The 13064-nt window shown below is 30.7% G+C and overlaps 1 protein-coding gene and 1 long non-coding RNA gene across 3 annotated transcripts in view; one reads left to right on the plus strand and one right to left on the minus strand.

Moving 5' to 3' along the window:
• Positions 1–13064, plus strand: part of LOC148304460 (uncharacterized) — a 364266-nt gene that overhangs the window by 122781 nt on the left and 228421 nt on the right. The window lies entirely within an intron of this gene.
• ths (thisbe) overlaps positions 1–13064 on the minus strand; it is a 150820-nt gene that overhangs the window by 47439 nt on the left and 90317 nt on the right. The window contains exon 1 of one of the 2 annotated variants that reach the window (XM_088268275.1): positions 909–1418. The exons of the other annotated variant lie outside the window; for it this stretch is intronic. Within the exon in view, the coding sequence (XP_088124401.1) occupies positions 909–910 (2 nt within the window). The 5' untranslated portion in view covers positions 911–1418. Of the gene's footprint in view, positions 1–908; positions 1419–13064 lie in introns of those variants that run through there. 2 annotated transcript variants of the gene reach the window in all.

Below are 13064 nucleotides of genomic sequence, written 5' to 3' on the forward strand. Positions count from 1 at the left end.
TCCCTTTTTGCATAGATTAGTGTTCACATCCATAATGGTGAATAAAAAAAGTTTGACTATATTTTTATCATGAAAAAATAAGCTTAAATTAAAAAGTATTTAATAAAATTACCATGAATAAATTTACATTGTAAATACTAGCCTTTTAAAAGTAAAGAACATGTGCATAAATTTGTATTTAGACTGTGTAAAAAGGACCAATTTAAATTTCACTTTAAGTAAATAGGTCCCTTTTTGCATACATTAGTGCTTGCATCAATAATGATAAATTCAAAAAAAATTGTGTGTCTGTAATTTTATAGTATGGGAAATATATCTTTGATAAAAAAGCGACATTAAAGGTTTAAAACATGAAGTAAAATCGATTTTAATATGGCCTCAAAAAATACTTTTTTTTTGTAAAACGAAGTCATTTTTTATAATTTATTTTAGCTTTTAATAGAAAATAAAATAACTCCATAACAATAAATTTATAATTAAATTCACCTCGTCTAATTTAAATTGATATCAATTTGTTACTAAGGACATTATCATTAACGCAGAGACACTAAGAAATATCTACATACTGAAGATCTTAATGAGCATATAAACACGAAATATCGATGAGATAAATAAAACGGATTATTTTTGTATTGGTTGTACAATCTTCGGTCGCTAATAAGTTTAATAATTAAAAAAATAATAATTTATCCGTACACCATTGATAAACATGGTGTATCAAGGCAAATAAGTATTAATTTTGATAATAATGTGATTGATCCTTTAATGAAGGCATTAGAAAAAGTATATATGAAGCGAGGAAGTTTAATATTTTACGAAATGTTTTTTGGTGTATTGGTTTAAATTTGCAATGTTAAAAGACTTGTTTGTCAATCATTTAGTGTTTTAAAAAAATCAGGTAAACCTACATAGCAGAATGTTGCCGTCATGTTGCGCTCTTGTCTACGATCGAAAGCTGTAATCAGTCATTTAGCAGCACTGGTGATAACGACTAAACAATATCGGTTACAGCCAAAACAATAAATATTCCAGGTTTGACACACTTCCGGGAAACACAATATGAAATTCGATTTTCTGGTCCAGAGAGCGGACGCTCCCGCATAAATTGGGTAACAAATCACTGGCGAAAGTGCATTCATTGAACAAAATCCACTTTAAAACGAAATTCCTATATTTTCGGGTGCAAGTCGTGAAAATGCCATCGCGAATCGATCGATTTCAAATCATCACGACAGTATTTTTTCTTGAAATTATCCAAAAATAACATGACGAACACTTTAAAATTCTGATTAAAAATATTTTTTTACTGACGTTTATTATGAAAAAATCGTATTCGAGATGTTATGTAGCCATGCACAAGGTATTAGAGCTGTTCGGATACACCTCAACCCGTCAGTAGCCGCGCGCGTACTAAGTGCGAAGATAAAAGTGTTATAAAACTTATGCTTGGATAAAACACACCGTTGGCTAGCCGCACCAACACTAGTACAATATGTCTGTATTCTCTAACACAAGCGAAGAAATATATTTAATATTTAATGAATAGTTCTCTAGATTAGGTATTGATTTCGCATACACGCTCGGCGCTGAGCCTCTGTTATTAGTTATTACTCGACGATTGCGATTGTCGATGTGTGAGGCGTCATGTAAGGATTATGTTCCCGCGTTCTGTGTTTATGAAAGTAAGTTTGAATGATTTCTCGCGAATTACTTACGTAAAACATTTTATCGAATGAACTTGTATAATTTTACAAGGAACTTTTCGCGTATTTCTTATCGGGAAAATGAATTATTGAAATAGTTATTAATGGTCTTCTTAACCAAATATTCTCGTACGTACTTAATATTCAGCCCATCTTATAGAACAAGCTTTCTTTTTGAATTGGTGTAAAATATATATGTCTGAGTGCGAATTTGTGGTAAATGGTGAATGCTTAGAACAGGTAAAATAAATTATGTACATATTTGAGAAATATGTTCACTTTGTATACATATATTGATAAATACACAAGGAATTATAAACAATTAAAAAAATAGAAGGATAGCTGGTCTTCCTTCTCCCAGGAGCGACAGGACCTAGTCCTAAAAGAAGAAGAAGGAGAAGAAGAAAAAAAAATGGAGAAAAGGGGAATTCGGGGAATATAGTGAATATTGTTTTAAATCAGTTGTAGTGAATAAAAGTCTAAAAACGGAATCTAAACTTACGGTAGAAAAAAGAGTCCTCGTGCTGCCTATAATGTATGGATGTGAAGGATGAAGTTAGAAAAAAAGGTTTAGAGTTGACTAAATGCAGTGAAAAGGCGACTACTCAGGGTCATGTAGGCAAAACAATGTAATATAAATGTTCGAATAGTAAAATAAGGAAATCATGCAAGGCTGAGTGGATGAGGATTATCGTTACAGTTAAGAAAGACGCGTTGAGATGGTTTGGATATGTGGAACAAAAAAGTAAAGAAATTACAGTATAACAAATGTATGAGACAAATAAAGATTAAAGAAGAAGCCAAGAAAGGCCTAGAATTCTTATGATCAAGTAATTATGTAAAAACAGACAAGTTAGGGGTCGGAATAATCGGCAGGTATGTATGAGGAGATGGATGTATGAATGTGGAAAGAGTGAAGAATATTTCCTAAGAGTGGTGTGGCGTTCTAATCATTCCCCCCTTTGCTATAGAGAAGCGACGTGATGATTAATTACTAAGTAATTTAGTGAAAGATGAAGAAGAATATGGAAGTCTGGGCATTTACGGGGCTTACGACCGTCATAGGCTGGTTTAAGTGATCACTTTACACACGTGTAACATTCACCCTCAAAATGTTGTAAATAAATTATCTGGTCAAATTATAAGCTTAATAATACAAATGAAAATGGTATTTTCTGGCGTTTCTCATGTGTGTGATTATAATCCAGGATTCGGATCTCACATACTAATATAAGAGTTTCTGCTTAGTAAAAAGCTTCTTTACATCACACCAATAGATGTCTCTAGTGAAGTTATAGTGATTCATGAACAAGGTTTCTAAATTGGTTCATATATATAGAACTTCCAAGAATTTGAGTAGTGTTGTTGTCAATAATGGGTAGAATTGGTGAATGTTACACGTGTGTAAAGTATCACTTAAACCAGCCTATGACGGTCGTAAGCCCCGTAAATGCCCAGACTTCCATATTCTTCTTCATCTTTGATGAGATGTCAAAAAATAATACTGCGAATATAATATTCTACGTAAGCGAACCGCTACGATATGCGATTTTTTTAGAACGATCATTGCCGACATCTGTAGGATTAAATGAAGGTTAAATATTTAGGATTGACATCATTATTTATTATTGCCGGGAAAATTTGCAACATGACAGGTCCGATAAGTGTTAGTATTGTGTTTCACTGACCCCAGCACACGCCGTAAAAATGAACACTGTAGGCGATTGCTCTCAGACAAAATAAACTTGATTGATAAGAAACAAAGCAATTCACCATGTAAAATAAATCTTGAGAGTTAAGATAAGAGAAGCCGTTTTGTAAAGGTATCGATTATAAGTTTAAACTTATATAAATAGTTTTAAATAAACATATAATTTAAAACATACTCGTAAACTGTTATTATTTTTTTGTTACTTTTTTGTTGTTGAATTACCTAACGTCCGAGTGACTCTGAAATCTGGCTACGGCTTATGCAACGCCGCTTATCATAGCCCTATTTAGTCTTTGCAGGGAATGTGGGTATGTTGCTGACAGTAGTGACAGCATCCTGCAACCGTATGAATGCCCACGTAGTCTGGCAAGTGGTCATACAAGATTTTTTTAAAACCGTTATCCACACCCCAATGGTGCATAGAGCACTGCATAATATAAACGCAGTGGTATCTTGATCATTAACACATGAAGGAAAGGTATATATATATATATATATATATATATAGATACGGGTTAGATTCCGAGTTTTCTGTGCTCAGTGTAGATTAAATTTTCATAACATTCTAAATAATTTTGTTTAAAATCACAATTTCTTAGAGATACGACTAATGGGTAACTCTTACATTAACAAATATAAAGCATTTGAAAAAAAAACGTTATATTATTTGAGTGTAAGATAAGGGCTAGAATCCGGTTTTCTTTGCTCGATCCGGATTAAATTTGTATGAACCCGGGATTTGTCGGGTTTAGTGCGAGTACAGTTAGTACGCGCGGAGCACGTGGCTGCGTTTACTTAATGCTAGGCTAATATTTGAAGAACCTTCCTAAAAGCGCTATCGGTCACTTGATTATCTTGTAAATAAACCTTTCTCTGACATCGTTCTTTACATAGATAATATCACTCTGCGCTGCCGAAATGCGTTTAGTGAAATATGTCCCTAAATTTATCAGAAAAAATATAAGTAAAATTTAGTATTTTTTTATTATTGTTTGGATAATTCTATTTCATGAGGGCTTCGATAATTTAAATGTTATGTATTCCACAACATTTTAAGTGTGTCCAAATGCTTGTTCACAAATTTGGGTTTTCTCAACTCAGTAGTTATTTTTACATTTTTATTGACATCTCAACATAGACGAAGAAGATAATGGAAATTTGAGTGTTTACAGAGCTTAATGTTACAAATTTTTCCGACAATAATAATTTATTATGCTTTTCCTAAATATTTAATCTTCATATAGTCCTACAGACGTCTGAAACGATTTTTCTAAAAAAAACATCAAATTAAGTGTATTTCCAGATACTTGTTTCAAACCTGGAGTTTCTGCACTTTCTAGTTATTTTACAGTTTTTGACATCTCATCAAAGATGCAGAAGAATATAGAATTTCATTTATTAATTCGACAGTCACTTTGTGGTAAAATCTATCCATTTTTAATTTAAGTTTTACTTAGTAAACACTAGTATTATTAAAAAATCTACGGTGTTTGAAAATGATGCGGAATGCATAGCGAAATAGTGATATTTACTAAGTAAAACTTATTATTTTTTGATATCTCATCAAAGATGAAGAAGAATATGGAAGTCTGGGCATTTACGGGGCTTACGACCGTCATATGCTGGTTTAAGTGATCACTTTACACACGTGTAACATTCAACATTAACGTGATTTTGTGAACAAGTATTTGGACACACTCAAAATGTTGTAAGTAAAACTTAAATTAAAAAATAATATAGAAGTCTGGGTATGTACAGACCGTATAAGCCCTGCGCATACCCAGACTTCCATATTCTTCTTCACGTATGTTGAGATGTCAAAAAAAATTGATGTATTTATGGTATGTAGGCTTTTTCAAACGTACTAACAAAGCTTAATTTCTTTTTACTATCACGTGCAATATGGTTCAAACGATTTTAACACCAAGATAACACTGAATATCCAAATGTTCACTTAATAACGCGGTGAGTTCCTTAATGAAATTGTGTTTATTCGCAATTTATTCAAAAATTATAATTAATTTTTTCAATAAGAATATGTTGTTATGGTACCAAATTTTTTTTGACGAAATTTTTTTTGTTCATTTTCTGACTTAACGTTTTGGGGACAAACAACAGTGGAAAGTACATTAATTTCTAGACACGTTATAACATAGAACGTCACGCATATATTTGAATGAAAAACTTCATTATTAAAATAACGGTATATGTTTGTCAAGATTATCTTTAAAGGTATTATTTAAAAATAAAACTTTTTAAAAATATTTCAGGAAACGCAATGAACTGTTAGATATGAAAATTGTTTTGTGTTTTTTTTTATCTTTAGATAGTAAATTTTGTACAGGGTGGTTCAAAATTAATCACTCAAAGATGCTATAATTTTTGCAAATGGTGTCGTGAGTCAATCATATTTGACACTTGTGAACTAGACAGCTGCAGTATACAAACAAATTGGTCAATCGGGCACAAAAGAGTACCACCACTGGCGCCAGCCACTTGACGGATATCATCTTTTCAACTTAAGAAAAAAAATGTAGAGGTCCAAATAAATATTTCAATACAACTTTTTGAGTGTGTCCAAATACTTGTTCATAAAATCTGGATTATCTCCAATTACAGGAGTTATTTTCATATTGTTTTTTGACATCTCAAGAAAAATATGAAGTCTGTAAATGCCTAGACTTCCATATTCTTCTTCGTCTTTGATGAGATGTCAAAAATAATATAAAGATTTCAATGACTCAAAATCATATTAAAGTTTTTTCAAAATAAAATATGATGATTAATTTTGCACTATCTTAAATTCGTTTGTATACTTCAGGTATCTTAATTACAAATGTCAAATATTATTAACGTACAACGCTGTTTAGAAAAATTATGACATCTTTCGATAGGGTGATAAATTTTGCGCCATCCTGTATTATTTTTTAATGGCGATGTTGATGCAAAACGTAGTTAGGTAGTAAAATTCATTGTACTCGTATACAAACAAAATAATTTCTATTCTTAAGTGCAAAAATCAAGTTTCAACCTAACAATACCTGACACGTGTGGAATTTATGACTTTAAGAGCATGTACGACCGCTTTATCGATGCCCGATATACTGAGGTTGTCGACTTCAGTATTGATGTGAATAATATTATAAACAAACGTTCATATGTACCATATGTAAAAACCAAAATATAACAACTCAATGCGTGTATAACTTGATATTATTAATATACAATGGCCATTTTTTAAAATTATTAATAACAACCTAGCATTGCAAGTATACAAGTACAGTTTTTAACAGCGTTGCCAAAGCCAATTTTCAGAACTCCCCCAAAAATCTATGTCAAAACACCAAATTGGGGAAAAACTAAATCCCGATTCCCCACAAATTCTCCACATGATTATTCCAAGGAAAAAATATCATAAAAAATCGACTACTTATTATTATTTAAAAATATATATATTGCCCTAATTGGGCTTTACATAAAATGCATAATAATTAAAAAATATATTCGCACGTAATAAAATATATACAAAAGTACAGCCTAAAAAATAATTAATATTTATATTTAGTTACATAGTACACAAAAATAATAAATATAAGTGATAAAATAAATATTAGTGATTTTTTCACTCTAATATTTATTCAATACTACCCTGGACTAGTACCTAAAGCGGAGGGCTGATCACCTTTCCTTCATGTGTTTACGATTAAGATAACACTGTGTTTATATGATGCAGTGCTCTATGCACCATTGGGGTGCGGATAAGGGTTAGAGAGAGAGAGAATAGACAACGTCAATGGGACCTGACATGACACGCACAGAAGAAGATGCTATGATTTTTATTTTTGTTTAAAAAAATTTAAGGTATATGTGTAAATAATGTAAATAATATGAAAATTTAAAAATATTTTGTTTTTTATTGAAAAAGTTTATAATTTTGGACAGTTCGTTTAAACCGCGATGATCATATAACGAGAGTTTGATGCGCCACCCGCGAACCCGTGTTATAATCGACATCCAATGTACTATGTTGTATAGCTATTGATAATGTAGACGTATGTATACAAGAGTCACCTTGTTCACCTACAGTAGAATGTGTACACATCTACTCATTGATACCAAATGGATATAAATCGTATAATACGTACCAATAGGTCAAATCAATAAATTGAATCGAAGCCGTAGAAAAACACTGGTCGCGCGAAGAGACACGTTTCACCGAAACTGATCAAAACGTTTGTATAATTTTAAAATAAAAATTACTCTAATGATAATTAAAGATTCTCCGCCATTCGGACATGTCAAGTGGAATTAGTTTGTTGGTAGTTAAAAGTACATAAATCAAGTTTCACTTTTATCGATATATTCCAGCGAATTTCCTCATTCTCGTAAAATTCCAAATAAAATCCTTGAACTTAATGCGACTAGTTGAAACGCCTTGTACACCCATATCCAACTTGTCACCATAATGTATTCAGAAATTACTATAATAATACAAAATTTTCCTCATTTTTTGTTACGTATTAATCCATTTAAGAAGATTTCCGGAGATTTGCTTACTTACATAACATCTGTAAATAATTTTGATATATTGAAAGACAACACCGCCTTCTTTTCGTCAATACTAAGAATGCCAAAATTTTATAAGGACGTGTCAAAATATGTGTACTAGTATGTATAAATTTATAAACATATATGTATCTTTAATTTTACTCAATTTTACTTTTTATACAATGTTATTTATTTTGATAATTTATAAACTAACTAACTAACAATTATGCTCCTTCACCGCAGGGATAGGCAGACAGAATATAACGCCACACCAACTGTCTTTGAAAACAATCGCCTCTGCCACATTCATGCATCTCCTCAGATTATTCTGATCCCTGACTATACCACTCACAAGTATTTAAAATAATTGATCATGCCAAGTCTTTTTCGGTATTCCGCTTCTACTACCTACTACATTCGCATACTAAATTTGTTTTACTATTCTTTCTTAACTCATGCGATTCACATGACAAACCATCTCAACACACTTTTCTTAATTTTATAGATAATGCTTATCTCACCCTTGTATTCTTACCTTATACTACCATTTAAACATCCATCATACAACGTTTTAAAATAATAATTTGAATATTTATAATAAAAAAATGTATGATAATGTTATATTTTTATATCAATGTAATTGCCTATAAACATTACAAAACAGAAAAAAACTAATTATAGCTAACCAGATCTCTTTGTTGGTAGAATAAAATCAATGCTTCTTAATTTTATAGATAATGCTTATCTCACCCTTGTATTCTTACCTTATACTACCATTTAAACATCCATCATACAACGTTTTAAAATAATAATTTGAATATTTATAATAAAAAAATGTATGATAATGTTATATTTTTATATCAATGTAATTGCCTATAAACATTACAAAACAGAAAAAAACTAATTATAGCTAACCAGATCTCTTTGTTGGTAGAATAAAATCAATGCTTCAATATAAAAACCAGCACACCTGGTTAATTTTTTTCAATCATTTTTTATACTTATTTTAAGGAGCATGATTTAAACTCACGTAACATCATATAATGGCTATTAAGGATAAAAAATAACTCTTCATCTTATGATACATTCGTTCAATTTAATGAACGTATCCAGCCAAATATTTACGACTTTAAACGATAATGTTTAACGTACTAAATCATTCAATTTAAAGCGTAATCATTTAAAATGCAATTTCAAACGGAAAAATAACAAAACTGTAAAAATATTTTTTATCTTAAATTTACTCTCCAATTTCTTTGAATTTTTTTTACAATTGTTGCCTTCGAAAAATCTAGGTTTTACATACGCGTGACAGGTAAAAATGTGTTTTTTTTAAAACAACTTTCTTGACCTTAATGGCAGGGTCATCTGTTGAACATAATAGCAACACAAGCAATACTTAACATTGTTTATGTAGCTTCTTGACAAGTGCTGTTATTTAGAATTTTCAATGATTTTAATTGCATTATTGTAACATAGACTTTTATTAGACACTTTGTGTCGGGTTGTGGTCCCGTGGTTAGTGTCGCGGACTCTTAAGTCAAAATTTCGAACTTACTCTACAACAATTTGATACCTATTTCTAATAATGAGCCGCCTAGGCTCACAGAAAACGTATGAAATTGAAATATTTGTGTTAATAATAAAAAACAAACAAATATTTATTTAAAAAAAAAAAACAAAAAAAACTTCACTAGCATTGTAAAATAAAATTTCTTAGAAATTTGTGTTTTTTTCTTTCGTTTCCATTAAACAGAGGTCATCAAAGCAATGCGTAGTAAGATACAGCTAGTCTAAAAATAAAATAAAATACAAATACACTACACACATGATAATGTTATTTTAAATTATTGACTGAATAAATTGGGTATTGAGAGAAAATAATAAATAAAATGTCCTAAATACACCCTGTTTTTCGTTAACACATTAACACGAATAGTTTTGATAACCACGTTATTCTCGAAACTAGTCTTGTTTTTATCAATAAACTTAAATCGTGGTTTTATACGAGTGTAATATATTTTAATTCAAGTAATATTTTCATGTTTCTGTTTGTAATTTGGTTGGCTTAAAAATAAGGGTGTAATATGACCCTCCGTCGATCTAATTGTGGTGAGCTGTGAGACTACTCATACTTGGGAGAATCAGGCATGATTCTGTTTGTGAATGTGATGACATGTCATCACAGGGTGTCATATGGTGTGGGTATGTCCAATTTTTGCGAGGGACAGCTTTAAATTGGAAAGATAATGTAAAAAAGAGGGTATTTAGTTGACAAAAAATTGATGACGCAATGGGATATGAGGATCTATCGGATTTGGTGGTGTATTATTTGGAAAATTAAGAAAAGTGTGTTGATATGGTTTGGACATGTAGAACGAATGAGTGAGGAAAGAACGGTAAAACGAATTTATGAGGCGAATGTAATTGGAAAAAAAAAGCAGATTAAGACCGAGAAAAACGTGGCACGATCAGGTATGCCAAATTATTGAAAGTGGTCAGGTTAGGAGTCGTAACAATCGGCAGGTATGTATGAGGAGATGCATGAACGCGGAAGAGGCGAAGAAAGTTTGCAAAGACAGAGTGGTGTGGCGTACTATTCTCTCTGCCTACCCCTGCGGGGAAGCGGCATGACGGTTAGTTAGTTTTATTCGGAAAATTTGAATTAGAAAAATAAATAAGCTATGTGACGGATCTTGATTGATGGATATAAACTAAATATGCTTTAAATTTTTGTATACATAAAAGGCATGGAATTTTATTTAAGGCAACTAATAAATATGTAAAAAAAAACGAAAGTAGTAATGGTTTTATTATTATTTTTTTTAAATAAATAAATATGCTAGCAATATTAAAAATCAATTGATTAGACCCGATAAAAAATAGTTTTGATTAATATGTTCCAATGTGGCAGGAAATAAATAAGCAGGCCCGACTCCATGATCGACTGTGAGAAATTATAGCCAAGAATTAATTTAAAAATCGTGATGTTTGCCGCAGCCTTGGATTCCGTTTAAATTCCAGCATAGAAGACTGTAATTTATTGTCCAACACGTTTCCTTCTATCGAGAAATATTAATGTAAACAAAGCATATTTCACCTGTCTCATAAATATGTGGGATTCTTATATTGCACGTTACTTGACTCGTGTCTGGCTTGTGCGTCAGAGTGGAGTCTTCAAGCATGGGACAATTCATTTCAACACACTTCATACGAGCTTTAGTGTCGGTAAAAGCTGACTGTATTATTGCGTATGCGTCAACTATGTCTGATTAAATGTTATGTAAAAAAATCCGAATTAGTTCACATATCCTTTCAAGAATGTCATAAATCAAAAAACCTGATTTTTCAGGAGAACGTTTTTAAAGTTTAAAAATATAACACAATGTATTAAAAATAAATATCAAGCCACTTATTGAACTTTTTACTGTGCAACGGATCTTTTTAGGTAAAACCTGAAGGTTTTTTCTCAATTTGAAAAATATTTAGTATATTTAAAAAAAATAATCAAACAATACCTTTTCTTCAAAATGCAAAAGAACATTTTCTGCCCTGTAGCGGGTAAATATTAAGTAAAAAATATGCCTCTTTTGCTGGGATATTGTACATTTTCTGGGCATTCCTTAAACATGCACAACTGAAAATTGATTATTTTTGATTTATGACGTTCTTGAGTGTGCGATATATTTTTAAGCCTGAAATAACATTTAAATTTTTGGATACTTCTATTATGACCAGTTGATATTTAATACTATTAATATTATTAATTGTATCAGACACTGGAATATTTACCTTAAGGATGAGATGTCAATTATGAAATGATCGCTTAAGCCAGTCAAATGCCAGGTCGGAAGCCCTAGGATGCTTAGACTTCCATCTTCCTCCATAAAAAAAACAAGAATGAAAAGTATATGTTTCATATTAAGTTTAAATTGACATGTCATCTGCAGGGTGAATAATCCAGTGTCCGAGATAGTAAATATTTATAATATTATTCATCATCAATTGGTAAAAATAAAAGTCAATAAATAATCATAAAACTAATTGCTGTTTATTCGTTGGTAGATGCGTTTTACTGACTGATATGATATTTTTCTAATGTTGAAATAGACGGTTTACAATTCTATCAAAAAGATTAAAATGATTACTTTAGGTAGGATTTTAATGCTTTAATCTGCCTAATTTATTGACTTGACATAATTTTTGTGGAATAACATGAAGATTTAAATATAAAAATTAAACTTTTGCATATGATAGTTTGTGTTTTCACGTGTTGATGAGAACATCTATAGTTCTCGAATCTAGTCATGTTTAAATTAATAAACTTAAAAATTATCTTTAAGAAGTGTTTTATTTTTAAACTTCAATCTACCATTGCCAATTATACAGGAATAACAATACTGATTATCCATACATATAATCGAATGTGAGAAATAAAAATAGAATAAAAACAGAAATAAAAATACTTCGTTCGGAAAAAAGGAACTGGTATGATTAAAATGTTTTTAGAGCATGTTTTTTTTAAATTTAATTTATTCATTAATTAAAGATGTCTCAGCTTGAGACGAAACATCTTTCGTTTTTTTACCAAAGAAGATGGAAGACCGAGCAGATTGAAGCTTACGATTGGACTTCCATCTTCTTTCGTATAAAAACGTAAGACATGGTCTTAAGTTGAGACACCTATAATAAAAATATATTGATGTATCATCCATAGGGTGAATAGTCCAGTGGCTGATAAAATAAATCAAAGTTTAGTTAGTCACTGTTAAGATATTATATGAATTTTGTTGAAGTTATAATAAATAATGATAAGTGTCGGATGTATATCAAAACTCTACTGAAAATAATATTTGGCTAATTTATATAGCTCAATTTTTACGTAAAACCGTCTCAATACTACATACAACTTCAACGGATAGATGATAGCTTCATAGTCAAGGCAAGAAGTAGATCACGTCCATAGTAATTCAAGTAATTTTAACGTTAACTGAAAATGATCAGATTTATAAACTAAAATCACTCATTTTCGATAAGACAAGCGCGTATGAAAACCTGGAGAGAAGACTCTCATCTTAAGACCACTCAATATTTACTTTAGA

Source organism: Brachycentrus maculatus, unplaced genomic scaffold (assembly GCF_059751285.1).
Source record: "Brachycentrus maculatus isolate JH-2025_06_01 unplaced genomic scaffold, ASM5975128v1 h1tg000315l, whole genome shotgun sequence".
Taxonomy (NCBI): domain Eukaryota; kingdom Metazoa; phylum Arthropoda; class Insecta; order Trichoptera; family Brachycentridae; genus Brachycentrus; species Brachycentrus maculatus.